At 40.3% G+C, this 16,707-nt stretch overlaps 3 protein-coding genes across 3 annotated transcripts; all 3 read right to left on the bottom strand.

The window, feature by feature from the left end:
* Positions 1–536: 536 nt before the first annotated feature.
* Positions 537–4,969, bottom strand: LOC127777901 (transcription factor WRKY19-like). Its single transcript, XM_052304526.1, has 4 exons — positions 4,378–4,969; positions 3,684–4,298; positions 2,219–2,344; positions 537–1,499 (listed from the first exon to the last, which is right to left on the bottom strand). Exons 2-4 carry the CDS (start codon positions 4,046–4,048, stop codon positions 812–814), a joined length of 1,179 nt encoding a protein of 392 aa, XP_052160486.1. The 5' UTR covers positions 4,049–4,298; positions 4,378–4,969; the 3' UTR covers positions 537–811.
* Positions 4,970–5,928: 959 nt separating this feature from the next.
* On the bottom strand, positions 5,929–14,011 carry LOC127777900 (long chain acyl-CoA synthetase 4-like). The gene is made up of 19 exons (XM_052304525.1): positions 13,825–14,011; positions 13,621–13,687; positions 13,291–13,380; positions 12,257–12,313; positions 12,090–12,138; positions 11,812–11,888; positions 9,991–10,030; positions 9,803–9,897; positions 9,465–9,632; positions 9,252–9,362; positions 9,085–9,172; positions 8,465–8,531; positions 8,160–8,235; positions 7,929–8,046; positions 7,572–7,817; positions 7,334–7,473; positions 6,567–6,749; positions 6,355–6,474; positions 5,929–6,219 (listed from the first exon to the last, which is right to left on the bottom strand). The coding sequence occupies exons 1-19, from the start codon at positions 13,953–13,955 to the stop codon at positions 6,184–6,186; spliced, it is 1,959 nt and encodes a 652-aa protein (XP_052160485.1). The 5' UTR covers positions 13,956–14,011; the 3' UTR covers positions 5,929–6,183.
* Positions 14,012–15,473: 1,462 nt separating this feature from the next.
* Positions 15,474–16,260, bottom strand: LOC127777902 (non-specific lipid-transfer protein-like). The gene is made up of 2 exons (XM_052304527.1): positions 15,727–16,260; positions 15,474–15,626 (listed from the first exon to the last, which is right to left on the bottom strand). Exons 1-2 carry the CDS (start codon positions 16,095–16,097, stop codon positions 15,617–15,619), a joined length of 381 nt encoding a protein of 126 aa, XP_052160487.1. The 5' UTR covers positions 16,098–16,260; the 3' UTR covers positions 15,474–15,616.
* Between the last annotated feature and the right edge of the window lie 447 nt (positions 16,261–16,707).

The raw sequence follows: 16,707 nt of genomic DNA, 5'->3' as shown, positions 1-16,707 counted from the left end.
CAAAATTCAAATTTTAGCTTATAAGTATAATCATAAGTCAAAAGATGAGGCCGTGTCACAACTTATAGTTATGAATGTGACTATATTCAAAATCAAACTAAAATATTGATTTTTTTTTTCTAAAAGAGGGGGGATACATTCTTGTAGGTACTGATGACTCTCTGTCAGAGTGCAATGTTCAGTAGGACAGTGTCACCTGAAAGGACTTAATCTTATCCAATGAATGATTGAGCAGTTGTTTTCAATCAACCTGGGAAGCCTGCAACTGAACACTTGCATGGATGATGCATTACTGACAGTGAAAGTGACCAGCTTTGCTCACTGAATGCAGTTAACCAATAGGGAATATACTGTTCTCATACAATCAGGTCACTGTGATCTATCAAGTTTGGATAAGTACTCCTAAAGATCACTGAACTACAAGGGATTTGTCCAAAACTACAAGGAAACTGTGTGCACTGTACTGCTAATTAATTCCATGACATCTCACCATTTCACCAATATAGTGACGTATATCCAATACTTCTTCACAAAACTCAAATTCAAATTATAAGGTTTCCAAAAGGAAGAACTGATTATGGACTAGAACTTAACTAGAATCCTCTTTGAGTGACTCTAAAATCCTCAATAGTTAACAAGTGTCATGTAACGACTCATCAACACTAAACAAATAAAACAAGAACAAACTAACTGATTACTACTCCATGCATACTGCTGTCTATCATGTCATCAAGATACAAAAAAAAAAAAGGAAGTTCAAATTAACAAAACGAAAATCATAGCCACGTCAGGTGACACGTGGCACGGTTCATCACGCGTCTCTGTATTGGCCGTACATGGAAGCGTGGCCAAACAATGGCGGGAACGGCAGGTGCGGGTCGACCTCGCCGTGGTACAGCGGGTAGTCGAACCCGCCGCCGGCGGCGGCAGGGTCGACCACGGCGGAGGAGGAGGCGGCGGCGGAGACGACCTCGTGGAGCTCCGACGAGTCCCCTCGGCTCATGACGAAGTGGCCGCCGCCTCCCCGTGGCTCGTAGGAGTGCTCCATGGAGAAGTAGCTCTCGCCGGCGGCCGAACCGGCCGGCGAGACGAACGGCGGCGAGGAGAAATTATTACACCCTCCTCCTCCTAGCGCGTCGTCCGGCGGCGGCGGTGGCCCCACCCCGGCGTGGAACGGCGGCATGGAGGGGAAGCAGAAGTGCTGGTCGTCGTGGAAGTTCGTCGTCGTCGTCGGAGGCGGCGGCGGCGGAGGAGCCAGCCCGTTGGTCTCCACCTTCAGGCCGTGCCTGAAGTTGACGAGCAGCTCCACGCTCGGGTCGGCCTGCGGCGGCGGCGGAGGCGGTTGGTCGCCGGCGGCGGCGGCGCGGCGCTGCTTCTGGTGGCAGGTGTGGGCGCCCTGGTAGGTGACGTCGAAGACGGCGAGGTCGGCGTCGGAGCGCTGCACCTGCTTGGTCGCCGGGCAGCCTTGCGCGTTGCGATACGTGCACCGGTAGTAACCCCTGCGAATCCATCCGACACGTGTCAGTGACAGGAGGCATCAGATCATGCATCTGGCCCGTTCATTTTTTTACTTTCTTTTTGTCGGCCCACAAGCTTTAAAAAACTGAGAATGTTAATTTTGACCCAATTTTAAGAAATGAATTTGCCACGATAAATCGATTGGGCTCGGACTAGGTTTCCCAATCAAAAGCTTTTATCGTTTGTTAACCACAACCAAAATATAAAAATTGAAACTTAACTTTATTTTTTAAAAAATATCATGTTTTATCAGTAATTCATCATTAACTTTTAAATCACTAAATATACTTATATAAAAGTTGTACCCATAAATTATTTTCGACTGCTTCGATTTTTTTTAAGCTTATCAACCGTAGAGTCAGCCATGAGGCTGTAAAATGATTCGATTTTTGTGTTTGGAACTATGGGGGCTTCAAATAATGGTGAATTTTGTAGGGTTTTTTTTTGTGGGGAATGAATTTTGTAGGTTTAACTCCCTCCCGTCAAGAAACAAGCTGTTTTGGGTATTTACAGTCTTCAAAATTGATCTTTCACCACTAGTTTTATTCAAAATAATAATAATCCTGACAAAATTATTATAATATTTTTTAAACCTATAATATGTTTTCATGCATCCAATCTAAATATTTAGAAATATACTTATGTTTAAAATTACCAAGGTTTAAATTAAAACATGTATAAAATGATATGTTGAGCTAACCTTGGGAATTTGGCACCAAGGATGTCCTTCTGACCATACTTCCTCCAACTGAATCCATCATCTGGTGTAGCCTCCAAACTTGCATCTGGCACTCTGAATTTTTCTGTCCATCTTGGCAGGCCCTTCCTGTATGATGATTTAGAGCCAAGAAAATTATACCAAATGGTCAGTCAATGATATTTGACTCCTTTTTTTCCTTAGGTTGACTCAGGCAAATTCTAATAATTCAGTACAGCTGTATGCTTATGATTATGACTGTTTCCACTTATGATTATGACTGTTTCCATGCTTTTGACCAAAGAACTATGACATGGATTTCTACATTGCCCGTCCTTGGGGTTAGGTCCTTTTCAAATATATTTTTGACGGTTGCATATGATTGGTTTGAAAACGGAATTTGTTCTTTTTATATTTAAGCAAATAACCACAAATTAAATAGCCTTTTTTTTAGGAAATTAAATATCCTCTGTTTAGAGTCACAATGATATTTCGAATGGGTTTTCCCCCTGACATTGATTAACCGGAGACATCGATATTTTGGAACTACCAAAAACATATGGAACTGGAAGCTAAAAAATTCACATTGCACCATGATACAACACAGAGACGACATACATACTCATCTACATCCATAACGCATTAGGTAGATCATTTGCCCTTTTTGCTAAAAAGAAAAAAAACAGTGACTTGATTTTAAACCTAGTTTTTTTAGCAAATTAAATTTTAGAGTTGGTTTTGAGTTTTTTTTACCAAGGTTTATTTTTTAGCCTTGACTTGTAAAATTTTACCTAGATACTACCTCCGTTTTTTAATAGATGACGCCGTTGACTTTTTCTCACATGTTTAACCATTCGTCTTATTCAAAAATTTTATGCAAATGTATAAGATATAAATCACACTTAAATTACTATGAGTGATAAAACAACTCATAACAAAATAAATTATAATTACGTAAATTTTTTGAATAAGACAAATGGTCAAACATGTGAGAAAAAGTCAACGGCGTCATCTATTAAAAACCAGAGGGAATATTATTTTTTTATTACTTCGTTAATTTGTCTACGACTTATAGTTATAGACTGTAGCTGGACTGATAAGAGCCATTCTTAACATTAAGGCAAGAGATTTATAACAAAAAAAAAGTTTAAGGCTCTAAACAAGTCCAACCATGTACACAAATAGGGGCTTAGAAAGGGTGACACGAATTTTATCCTTATTCAGTTTCAGATACTCTATCCATTATCTCAATTTGCTTAAGTGGCGACTTACGCGTGGCGGGCATGTCCTTAGTTTCGCGCCATTTTTTTTAAAAAAATTTAAAGTGATGTGACGACGGCCAAAATGCCAAACGTGTGTGTGAGACAGTGATAGAGATTTTAAAGCAAATTGAAAGAGAAATTTTAAAACGAACTGAAAGAGAGAGATTTTTTTTTTTGTTTAGACGAATTTGAACACACACACGCACCTTCTCTTGATCGTGTCATGGTGGCGTTCTTGCTGCGCGACGGCGGCGTCCCTCGCCGTCCGGCCCGAGCTCTCGTCCGCCGACCGTGGCGAGTCGGAGCGGTCGCCGGTGGTGCCGCGCGACCCCGACGCGCCGCCGCCGCCGCCGCCGCCGGCGAAGGCCGCCGCCTCGATGGCCCTCGCGACGCCCATCGCCCTCGCGAGCGTGCCCTGCAGCTGCCGCGCCACGCCCCTGTAGTACTCCTCCCCGCGGCCGCCGCCGTGGTACTCGTCGTCGGCCGCCGCGGCGGGCTCGCCTAGCTGCCGGGCCTGCTTCTCGCCGTCGGCGAGGATGCTCAGCAGCAGGTGGATGTCTCCTCCGTCCATGGGGCACAATTCTTGGACACGACACGACACGCGAAAGCTAAGCTGATTGTTCTTGTAGCTTTGGATCAATCAGCTTGCAGATTCAGACTTCAGATGTTGCAAGCAATGCAAGATCGATGTTGCAATGGCAGATTTGAAGAGCCAAGCTTGCAGGCAGGAGCAATGGAAGGATCATGCATGGCAAGTTCAGAGAAACACAAGAGAAGTTGCAGAGGCGACCAACAAGACGGCAGCAGCAAACTCCCAAAGTCTGAAACTCTGAAAAATTAGTGATCTAGGACGACAAACAAAGCTCTGACAGATATCAGGTCTTTTTATTCACTTCCTACCATGTAGCAAACACTGCAAGATTGCGTGAACTGGGAGAGAAGCGAAATGGAATGGTGATCGGTTCTTTCTCTGCTTGCTTGCTTGCTTTGGTAAGCTTGCTGGAAAGAATGGAGAAATTCAGAAGCAGAATTGGAGGAGATAGCTTAGCAAGGACATTATTGATCTAAGCTAGGGTTGGATTCATGGAGAGAGATCAGAGATGTGGTTATGGGCACAGATGAATTTAAGGCCGGTGGCCATGGCTGTCTTAGGTCTGAACTCTGAACTTAGTTGGGTTTGGGGAGATATGATATGCTGGTAAGAGGAAGAGAAGTTTGACCAAACAGAAACCATGCAAAGTTTAATTCTTATTTTTTCCCTTTGTATTTCTCTCCTTTTATTTTCCTGGGTGCTTGCTCCCCGTTGACCAGTCTTTGGTCATACTCATCATCGTACTAGTGCTATTACTGGGAGATCAGGAGGAATTTGCTAAGTACACCCGGTATCGGTACCGGCCGAAAAACTTGACATCGTATACTATGGTAGTTCGTAGTTTGCGAAAGAAGAAAGCATTACTTGGAGTAGTATGGATCTACTTTATGTTTTTAATGTCAATTAATCTCATCTGGTTCCATTTATCTTGGGAATATTACAGTGCATAATTGCATAAGCTTTACTACTTTGTAGACTATTCGATTCCATTTTGTAAGTCAACTTGTTGTTTTTCCCCCTGATTCAGTTGGTTGTGTAGAAATTAAACACAAGAGTTTCCAAGAAAGGAGCTCCAATCTCCATTGCAAAGGAGAAAATAGAGGAAGAAAAGGGAACACGCATAGGCTTTTCTTTTTCTTTTGTTTAATTAATGTCATATTCACCATAAGCATTAAGCTACCATGCCAAAAGCTCAGAACTTTTGACTTGTGAAAATAAAAGATAACAAGTGTGATGATCTAATTAGCTCCAGCCTTTTCCAAAGCTCACGGATATTACATCGAAATTGCAGGTATTAATGCGATGCCTTCCAGAACAATCACATATTTGGAGCCTGATGTGGTATGCTTATTCTCACTGGGATAATGACATGCTCTGTTGCATTTTAAGCTTGATACCAACTAGTAGCATCTTTTGTGTTGGCATTCACTCACCATAGAACTGCTTTTTGGCAAAGTTTGGTGGACTTAGGAAAGTTCAAAAGCTCATATAGACAGTGTTGACCGCTGACCAGTCAACCCTCCACTCCAAATTGCTACTGGACAAACGGATCAAAGAAGAGGAGAATAGCACAATACTATTGGCAAAAGAGAGGTCAACTTAGAAGGTTGGAAGAACTGACCAGGAATCTTCAAACCTGTTTCCGTGTGTAGAGCAGGAGATGGATGACAGTGACGCAGAGGCTTCAGAGCTTGTGCTTACGACTGCGTGCTGACCCAAGAAAAGGGAGTTTGTGGGTCACAGCCGCACAAGGAATAGTTCCCCCCCCCCCCCCCCCCCCCCCCCTCTTTTTTTCTTATCATTATTTGCTAAGCAATCAGAAATAGTAGTAGTACATGCACAGAATGAGATTCTAGCCTAAGGGAATAGTAGTAATAATTAAGTTGTGCAAAACATAGGATGACTTAACAGAATGATCTAACAAAAGACAGTCCCTGTCACACCGTTTCTGACAGTAATCATTTCAGCACAAGAAAGACAAGGCTATGATCTGTTTCCAGTCTTTTATGAGTGGTTAGGTACATGACATGTGAATTGGATTTATATATATACCAACATGGTGAGATTACATGAATGGGTGAAGCCTTTCTTCAATTGTCTGTAGCATTGCTCGTTTACTTTGCCATCTTGTAGAGTGCGTCAATGGTTCCCTGAACAAACAATGCACGAATAAATATATTAGAGATTATATTAACTTGCATTAGCTAGAAGACTTCAAGAAATGATGGTGATGACAAAGAATGGAATTGCAGAACAGACAAACTGTTTTTGGTATGGCATCCAACCTGATAGTGCTTAAGCAACTGTGGTCGTTTCTTCTTGTATGTTGGGGTTATAAGATCACGCTCCATATCAAATGGTAATGGGTCAAGATGTACAGCTCTTATGAACTCATAGCCTTTCAGCTGGCAAGGTAAAAAATATATAAACATTTAAAAATACTAACCCCGTTGAAATGCGTAGAAAATTGTAGGGTTTACATGCCACAAAACTTTACCTTCTTTTCCTTTGCAATCTTCGTGAGTTCTGAAAGAATATATTCTTTAGCTCTTGAATTTTCACATAATTCAGATAAACTTCCAGAGATACCATTTTGTTCAGCCCAATGCTCAAGAACTTGTTGGTTGGGATTTATGACAGCAACAAGGAAAGATTCAAAACTATTTCCGTAAATCCATATCTGAAATAGATTAGAAGATACAATGAAAAACAAGACATCTACAAACAAAACGTTGCCCAAAAAAAAGATTCAATTATTCATGCATTGGGTAGTCAGGTGCATCACATTTCCAAACAAACATGCACTATATAGCCTCTAAAATGGTTAGAACCAAATGAACATGAGACACTACCAAACAGTAAACAATTTTGAGGCGAAGCCATTATTTCCATTTTTGTGTAGTTTTAGTGCTATTGAGCATGTAAGCCAGGTGCCATGACATGGTTCAGTTAGATGCTCATAAGAATTTACTGTTTGATATGCATTTTAATCAAAACGCTAAAGGGCTAAAAAAAATTAAACTGGTGCTTTTAAAACCATATTGTGATATCAGCAGATTATGCTATAAAGACCTTTTTTCCCACTCAGGGACACTTTAACTTCATCTAATTTTTCAGATCAGGTGCTGTATACATTCATCAATTGTTTCAACAAACATAAAAAAATATGGGAAATACAATAGGGAAAAAAAAGGCTCATATCAGATAGAAACATAAAATTTGAGACGATCCCCTGAAAAAGTGAGTAGCTAGTATAGTAGTTACCGAATCTATCTCTTGGAGAACCCCGTACACATTCTCGAGATTTTCTACTGCAACATATTCTCCCTGTGAAAGCTTGAATATATTTTTCTTCCTGTCAATGATTTTCAAGGACCCATTTGGTTGCCACTCGCCAACATCCCCTGTATTATACATGGTATTTGGCATATAGTCATCATCTGAAAAAAATAATGCCATTATAGTCAACTAGCATGTCCCAGAGATTATAGAAACAGCTAACCTGTGTGGAACCATCCATCAATCATGACTTCCTGTGTAAGATCCTCCCTTTTGTAGTATCCTGAGAATAGAACACTTCCTTTTACACATACCTCTCCACGAGGAATGCTCGACAAAGCGTCATAGCCCATCTCTGGAACTGACTCAAGACGTGCATCCAAATGCTGAACTGGTGGACCAACAGTCCCAACCATGGAAAAATCATTTGGTATTGCAACAAATGACGCCGCACCAGTTTCCGTGAGCCCTGAAGTTGGTTTTTCATAATTTTATTTAAAAGTGTTACTATATCAACCAACATATGAAGCGCTTGATTAAATACTTCCTAAAGGAATTGAATGGTGAAGCAAGCATATACCATAGCCTTGAACAACACTTGCACATGTCACAACCCTCAAAAATTCTTCCACTGCTACAGATAAAGGGGCACCACCAGACACGATAAAACGTAGTTTTCCACCCAGTCTTTCTTTCACCTAAAGGATAAACACTAAGTTAGGGCAATGATATACATATGAAGATGCATTGACAGTCTAAATTTTATCTGATGAAGAGATAAAAAAAATGCTCCTGAACTAGCTAATTGTACCTTGCTGAAAACTAATTTGTCAAAAAATGGAGCTGCTTTCTCGTGTTTAATTCCTTTCCTCATGCTGTCCAGTTTCCTGTTCATTTGATAATTATGACTAATTCAGAATTTGTATCATACCATGACATAATCAACTGAACAAATAAGTTGAAAAAAATGATGAAAGTTCAGAAAAGGTCAAAGGACATAAGAATATCAGAAGAAACTTATATTGTCCAATCCATCAACTCAAGAGTTCTGTAAAAGAAATTCTTTTTGGAAAGCCTTGTAAAAGGAGTTCTCAGTATAGTCATATCCAGACTTACAGCTTGTAAGCAATATTGAATAAAGCTTTCTTCAGTATGCCACCAGACGAGATCTTTCCTGTAAGACCTACATAAACAAAATGCATCGAATATTAGTTAAGGACAAAATATTGCAAGTACAGCTAGACATTATGTGCAACTTTCCACTGAATTTCTACATTAAAGGACTTTCATTTACGCAGAGTTCAGTAGCTAGTAGATCAATCCTTGCAAAACATTTCCACCATATTTGACAATTAACAGTTTCTGGTTTGTTCCCTTATGCATCCTTGTCAAAAATTTTCAATCTAAAGAGCTAGTTTTGAAATAATTTCAAGTAAGGCCTCCAGTAAACTGTTATGGACCTTATTGTTATAGTATATTTTTATATTTCACATGTTCACTTCAATACTTCATATGAAAATTTTATTAATGCATTTAGAAATAATGAGACCATGAAAATAATAGTAGTCTAGGCATGTTAACATCATGAACAGAAATATGGCAGGGTATCAGATAAATTGATTAGACAAATAAATTCTGAGACATGTATAGTCATTGAGTTCCATTTTCCATACAAGGAAATCAACTAGTGGACATTAACATGATATTAGCTATAAATGTGTACGTTTGGAATTTACCTGAGTATATTCTATCAAGTACTCGTGGAACTGCACAGAATACTGTTGGTTTTAGAGCTGCAATGTCATCGACCAACAGCTTGACGTCCTACATACATATATGACACTATTTGAGTATGCATCCATTGAAAGCTTAAATAGAAACAAGGAGTATCCATAAATCATACCCCACGCCAAAATCCAATTTTTGATCCGTGTGAAATGAATAATTCTTCAAAGATTCTATCAAAGATATGAGCCAGTGGAAGATACGACATATAAACATCATCATGATCAAACTGCAAAAGAGCAATGGAGGGCAAATAAAATGAGTTGCATAATTCATTCAAGATAGTACATAGCAATGGTTATTACAGAATACAAATATATTCTACACTCACAGGTTCGCCGATAGACCTGGTCACGCAATCAGCACCAGTGATGTTAACAAGAAGGCTTTCATTTGATATCATAACACCTTTAGGGTCTCCAGTTGTCCCGCTTGTGTACATTATTGTGCAGATGTCAGATTTCTTCTTTTCAGGAAGATCAAAATGATGATCACCTCCCTATAAGCATAAAAGTCAGACAAGTTCATTTGTAAATTTGTAATGGTTCGGTAGCATGTCATATAACTGGTAAATAACACATTATTAGTCAGACAAGTTTAATTCTTCAATATAATCTTGAATTATACCAATATAAAGGACTAAGTAAGTTGAAACAATTTATAAATTACCATGATCAGGAATTCCTCCCATGAGAATATGGACATCCCATGATTTTTAGCCTCCTCTTTTTGGTCATTTGTCACACCTCCAAAGCTGATGATTGCTAAATAAAGATAAGAAAATAAAAGTTAATTCATATACTCCAGTGATTGGGAATCGACTAATTGATATAATTATGGGTATAAAATGAACTTACTCTTCAAATACTTTGATGTGGCATGACAAGTTTTCAAGAGCTGCCATCATTAAAACCATTAACAAGAATTAGGATACTTTCAAGTTTAAAGCAACCATAGTAAGCACTGCCACATACAGATTTCTCCCTAGTCAAATTACCCAAAACACCCATCTGCATCTCACGCTATTTGGTCAATTGGACTCAACTATTTCCTCATTCGAGACACAATCGAGAGCTCGAGAGCTCTCAGTAGTTCAGCACTACATAAATTTCTAACGAATATTGCATCAGCTTAGCATGTGGTCTCTTAATGATTACAAACACTCTCTGCATATGCGTCTACTCAGTAATCTCAAATAACAGATACATGAGAATAATATTCTGTATCACAGTTTTTTTTTCAATAATGGAATAAAATCCTGTATTTGCTTCAACGAATTACATGATTCGCTCAACAGGGAGCACGTACAATCCAGGAACTAAACGATGCAAAGACTAATACTCCAACACTAAAGGAGTAACGAGAATAATATTCTGTATCACAGATACAAACTAATATTCTGTATCACAGATACACACTAAGCGAATCGGAATTCGCCCAAAAAAGGTAGAGCAGAGCAGATTAACCAGAGGAACTAGCCATCCCAAATTCCCAATCATTTGCTATAAATTCGATGAGTACGGATCATCTCGACTCGCGCAAAAAAAAAAAAAAAGAGCAAAACCAAAACCTGCAGAATTCATCGCGCTGCGCGGATTTGCCGATCGGGAGGACGCGCGCGGCCGAACGCGGGGCAACGCGGCGGCCAGGACCACCACCATAGCCCATCCCCATCCCCCCCCCCCCCCCCCCCCCCCCTTCTCGCGGGGCAAACCGCTACGAGCGCCGCCACCTGCGGAGAGCGCGCCGGCCTATCGCCGGAGCACGGCGAGGCATAGCTCCGGCGTGCGCGGCGGCGCGGGGCAACTGCGGCGTGGCCGTGCTAGGCCGGAGTCGCCGGAAATGCCACCGGCGCTTCGCCGTCCGTCGGCCCGGCGAAACGGCCTATGCTCGGGATCTTATTGGGCCGGGCCGAGACAAGACTAAATAAAGCGGGCCAAATGTAGATCGACTATATGGGCCAAATTGGGATTATATGGGCCGTAGATGAAGAAAGGCCAGCCCAAATTACATTTTCTCCCCCTTCCAAATCAGCCTATCTCTTCTCTATCTCTACTATTATAAAAATTGAAGATGTTTTTGCCGATATTTTGGTACGTCATCCGTGTATGAATCATTTTTTAAGTTCGTTTGCTTTTGGAAATACATTTCCACATTTGAGTTAGTTTTTAAGATCGTTCACTTTTGATAATACATAAGGAATCACATAAGAAATCTATTTAAAAAAACTTGAGACGATCAGACTCCTAACTGCAGCTCATGATTTTCTAATAATATACTCTCTCCGGTTCCATATTAATTGACGTTTTGGACAAGATTGAGGTCAAACTTTTATAACTTTGACCATCAATAACTTTAAAAATATTCAGTCTAAAGGAACTAGAACAACATATACATATTTTGTCTTTTAAAGTACTATAATAAAAGTAAACATGCATTTATTTATTATATATATTATAATAGAAAAGTAAGATCAAAGATGTATCTTGTAGACTGTGTCATTGTCCAAAACGTCAATTAAAAATAGAACCGGAGGAGTATATATCCAAGCGAACTCACACAGTGAATTTCATCTTAACTAAACTATATAGCAATAATAATATTAAAATAGACTTTACCCGTTGCAACGCACATGCATTTTTTCTAGTTAAAAAAAACTGGAAAAGCTGTCGAATTACCTCTGCGATTTTTCTCTCTTCCACAAAAGCAATCTGGATTTCAGCATGGCACACGATAAACTCCACTGCACCAGCACCTAGAACAGAAACACAAAAAAAATATATTAAAAAATAGAAGAAAAGGAAGAGCTAATCTTAATTCTTGAGCTCTTTTTACTACCCTTGAGGTAGATGTACTTTCAAGTGTTAATTTATGGTTATCGGTATCTTGAACTCTTCAAGAATGGTTAAAAGAATTCTCATCAATTATAGAATTGCACATGCGTTTATGTGCTTACCAAGACTATCATAGAGAGGCACGCATGAAACCCCAAGTGCATTGCAAGCCTGAAAATGGTCAGATCAGAGTAACAGATTAAGGTTAATGGTTAAAACTGTTCATGCAACTTAATGGTTAAAACTGGTCATGTGCATGAGTGATGAGTAATTTATGGTTGAAGTAAACCTCCATGCTGATGATCCATTCAGGGCAGTTTGCGCCGTAGATGCCACAGCTTTCACCCTGAAATTTGGTAATTTATTCAGTTTGATAACATTTGAATGGTAAAATCTAAAATGATTGAACTAGTCAACTGTTCCCATCCAATAACATAGTACTACTCATCAGCAAATGAGAGGATTCTTCAGTCAATTACTTTTCAAACAAACTGAATGTTTTCTGAATTGTGGAATATGATATCCAAAGAGATTGAACTGAAAGATGCCAGGTTATACTAGTACATGACAATGGAGCTATCCAAATTCTAGAACATGATCAATTCAACTCTCCTGGAGGTAATGAATTGTTCAGACTTCAGACTTTTTAACCTTGGAAGATTCAAACAGTGGACTTTTGCTCACAACCTGCCAAAGTTATGGTTGTGAGTGCCTCTGTCATCATCCTGATGACAACAAGAGTGGAACTCTTCATCTCTGGTGGTAAATCTTGTTTCAGCAATGTCAAGTTACTGTGTTTTAAGATTAAATTAATTAAGTTATGCTTATAACGAATCAAAATAAATAAGCCTTTCCTGATGCTTAATGGTTAATTTACTACCAAGTCAACTCACATATCTGAAATAATCCAATTTTGTTTGATTGATGCACAACCTGCGCAGTTTATTTTAAAAACTATCAAGATTTTGTAAGATCCAAAATTCATGGTAAGCATGCATATGCATCCACAATCTCATGAATTGCTCACATTATATTAAATTTGGCAGCTGGCTCAGGTTTGCAGCTAACCAACTGCTGGTGATCAAGACGTGCACAAATGGCCATTGATGATGATCTAAATATATATATCCAATGAACCTGAGCCATAAACTATTGCCAATTATTCATTTACTACTATGTATCTTTGGAATCAAGATCTGCTTAACAAATATTTCCATTCAGTTAAATGTTACTGAATGCATTACGTTTTTTTTTAATAAAAAAAACAAAGTTACTGCCGGCAAAAGTTTTAAGGAGGCAATCTTCATCTGGGAAGTTGATTACCTTGCTGATTCCTGACTTGCTAATGGAGGCAGCAAGTTTCATCACAACGTCATAAACCTCCTTGTAAGTCATCCAAACATATTCACCTGCCTGCAAATGAACTATACAGATTAGAGAACTAATTAAACCGAAAAAAAAAATTAAGTTTTACTCCACATGTGTATCCGAAATAATAAAGTGGTGCTTGGAATGATCAAAGTAGCAATACATTTTGTAGAAGTAGAAGGCAGAAGAGAGAATTATAGCTACAAGCTAGAGCAGAAACCAATGTGAAATAATGAAAGATTATTCTTGTTCAAACGAAGGGAAAAGAAATATTGAATTAATCACCTTGCCGTCGTCGACGACTCTCCGGCGACCGAGCATCGGGCTGTCCGGGTACTTCTCCACCGAATTGCTGCAAAATTATCCGAAGACGATTCAAGAAACCGATCGAATCAGGCTATGAATGACAAAAACAAATGGAGCTGCATGTCTCCGGCCATCCGCCGGCGATCGCCGGAGCTGAGAAATGAAGACCGCGCGATCACCCACCGGAAGACGTCCCAGCAGCTCTCGACCCCCGGCGGCGGCCGCAGAAGCCCGGCGTCCTTGGCCAGCACGTTCCGGTACGTCGGCCCGGCATTCTCCGCCGCCTTCTCCGACTCCACCAAGTGCTTCATCATCTCCGGCGACGGCGGCGACGACACGACGACGAGAGAGGAAGAAAGAGAGAGGAGCTTTCAAGATTGATGCCTTGCAAGCTGGGAGAGATTGGTAAAGATATATAGGGAAAATGTCTTTGGTTGACTGAGACCATGCAAGCACATGACCAAAAGATTTTTCTTTTCAACTTCTCATTCCACCCATGGATTTCTTTTTTTTCAGGAGGGTGGATTTTGAAGTCCAAATTAACTTTGCAAATTCTTTTCAAAACCAAGCAAAATTAGCTTTGTAACTTTGGAATAACAACAGTCAGGTTTATGCATATGTTGGGTAGAGAATCATATTCCAATTTTCTCTATATGTCTGAACATGGTTTTATACTAGTAATTATTACCAGTATGCTGTAAGAATGGAAGAGAGATCGATTACTCCCTCCCTTTTCTTTATATTTGATGACATTTAAACATGTTTTACCATTCGTCTTAATCAAAATACGTATGCAAATGTGTAAAAATATAAGTCATATAGATAATATTTTTATAAGATGAATAGTCAAACTTATATCTAAAATTCAACGGTATCAAACATTTAAAGAAAATGAGTACTTGTCAAAATTTTCTTGGGCAGTGCCAAATTAAGGTACACCTTACAAAAGTAAACATTGAGTATTGGACATATATCCAACAAACAAAGATAATCCGTAGAGTTCTCTATCGGAGCAAGTACCAATCTTAATCAGAGCAATCACCTGCTCAATTAATTATTATCAACAGGTGAGCACAAAGTACTACTACTGCTGCTTATCACTATAGTTCCCCAGTAATCTGGGAAAAATAATGTTCATTAAATAATAATTTTGACTAACTGTTCCTAACGACAAATTTTATCCATGGAACAGGTCAGACAGAAGCAGAAAATTGACCTGTACAACATTGGCTGCTGTATATCTTGATGAATTTGGGCCGAAGGAAGTTCAGAATTACGCAACCATAATGCTGGAAGACCATTTCTGTACGTAAACTGTACGGACTACGGAACCATATACTTAGGGTCTGTTCATTTTGATGAAAAAAAAACCTTACCATACCAAAATTTTGATATGATTTCTTATATAGTTATTAAAATTTGGCAGCAAACTAAATGTAGCAACTTTTTTGGTAACTTTACCAAAATTTGATAAGACTGAAAATGGCATCAAAGTGAACAGGCCCTTATTTCATAATGAAGTTTGATTTCTGCGGTTTCTTGCAACTTTGCAAGAAAAAAATAGTTTGAAGAAAAATGATTAGAAAAGGACGCAACTTGATGAGGTCTAAGTAATCATTTGGGCCAGGTTTAATCGGCACGTGAGGCCCAGATAGCATCTGGGTTTAATGGGCCGAACTTGTTAGGCCCAGTGAAGGTTTGTGCAAGTGTAATGTCAATTTCCAGGTGACGCGTGTATTGGGTTAGGACAAACCAAGCTCAAAACTGCATCATTAATGCTTGAGAATTCACGAAAGCAAAGCTGCACTAGCCAAAGCCGAAAGAGACTGATGAACTGAAGATTGAGAATGTATTGCTTATAATATTCTTAAGATGAAACACAAACAATGGTGAAACTTAAGAACAATGTAAAGCTTGAAGGTTGCAATGGTTTTCAAATTGTAACTCCTCCATGTGTTGATGCTTTGTTCATTCTTCAACGAACCCTGCAAAAGAATTTGAAAACAAAATCAGCTCATATGAAGAAAAAGGAATTCTAAAATGTTTTTATTTTTTGAAGCGTAATGGGGAGTTCTTGTAATTTACCTGAAGCAGTTAAAGTTTGGGCTGGTCGGGATGAAGCCGACGCGGACGTTGCAGGCGGCGGGGAGGCCGGCGGCGCGGCCGGAGTCGACCCTGCCGTCGCCGGCGGCGAGCATCTCCGACAGGATGCACGCGCACACGGCCCGGCGCTCCGCGGCGGTGGCGGCGAGGTCCCTGATGTCGCCGAGGGCACGGCAGCAGCGGCGCGACACCGCGGGCTCCCCTCCGGCGACGTACGCCGTGCACTCGCCGAACGCCATCTCCGCGAGGCCGCACAGGTCCGACGTCCCCGCCGCCGCGAGCCCGGCGCCGCCGGCGACGACGAGGAGCGCCACGGCGACCGCCGCCGCCGTCGACGTCATGGAAATGGACATTGTTGGGTGAGAGCAGTGCACGCTGGTCGAGACGAATTTGGATCAAATGCGACTTATTTATAGGGAGAAATGGGAAATTGAAGATGGAATCATCTGCGTTGATACGCAACGCGTGCATGGATGTTATCATGTTAGCATCAATCATCTGACAGGTCAGGATTATTTACCCGAAAGTTTTTTGATATTTTGTCCAGGGATTTCAATTGTTTGCATTGCATGGTGCATGCATGCTACTGCATTTTTGGAAAAAAAAATGCAATTAAAGATCTTGTGGTCAATGGAAAGCAATGATTTTGAGGCAATCCTGTAGGGATTTGCAGCAGACAGGGATATGCTACTGCACTGCTCCTCTGGTGACAGATGACACTAGATAGTAGACAGGCTTCTTCATGGGCTGTAGCTGTGAAATCAGAATCATGACATCGACGCGAAGTTATTCGAATAGTTTCCTTTTTGAATTATTCAAATTTGAGCGATCAAAATTCGTTGGAGCCCCCTTGGTAAACGTACCGGCGAACGAATGATTTGCATCTCAGTTACTCTCCGACGTTATCTTCCGCTTCGGTTCGATGTCAGCGACCACCGACGGCCATGTGAACGAAACTCAATT

The sequence above is a fragment of the Oryza glaberrima genome, chromosome 6 (genome assembly GCF_000147395.1).
Source record: "Oryza glaberrima chromosome 6, OglaRS2, whole genome shotgun sequence".
NCBI lineage: Eukaryota > Viridiplantae > Streptophyta > Magnoliopsida > Poales > Poaceae > Oryza > Oryza glaberrima.
This window is presented reverse-complemented; position numbering and strand designations above follow the sequence as displayed.

What these genes read in the sequence shown, in the direction of transcription:
- LOC127777901 (XM_052304526.1), bottom strand. Translation starts at nt 4,048, where the DNA reads ATGGACGGAGGAGACATCCACCTGCTGCTGAGCATCCTCGCCGACGGC. An exon ending in CATGACACGATCAAGAGAAG is followed by an intron (nt 2,345 to 3,683) that starts GTGCGTGTGTGT and finishes ATCATCATACAG; the next exon opens with GAAGGGCCTGCCAAGATGGA. An exon ending in CTTGGTGCCAAATTCCCAAG is followed by an intron (nt 1,500 to 2,218) that starts GTTAGCTCAACA and finishes ATGGATTCGCAG; the next exon opens with GGGTTACTACCGGTGCACGT.
- LOC127777900 (XM_052304525.1), bottom strand. Translation starts at nt 13,955, where the DNA reads ATGATGAAGCACTTGGTGGAGTCGGAGAAGGCGGCGGAGAATGCCGGG. An exon ending in GCAAGTCAGGAATCAGCAAG is followed by an intron (nt 12,314 to 13,290) that starts GTAATCAACTTC and finishes ACCAAATTTCAG; the next exon opens with GGTGAAAGCTGTGGCATCTA. An exon ending in CACATCAAAGTATTTGAAGA is followed by an intron (nt 9,898 to 9,990) that starts GTAAGTTCATTT and finishes ATCTTTATTTAG; the next exon opens with CAATCATCAGCTTTGGAGGT.
- LOC127777902 (XM_052304527.1), bottom strand. Translation starts at nt 16,097, where the DNA reads ATGTCCATTTCCATGACGTCGACGGCGGCGGCGGTCGCCGTGGCGCTC.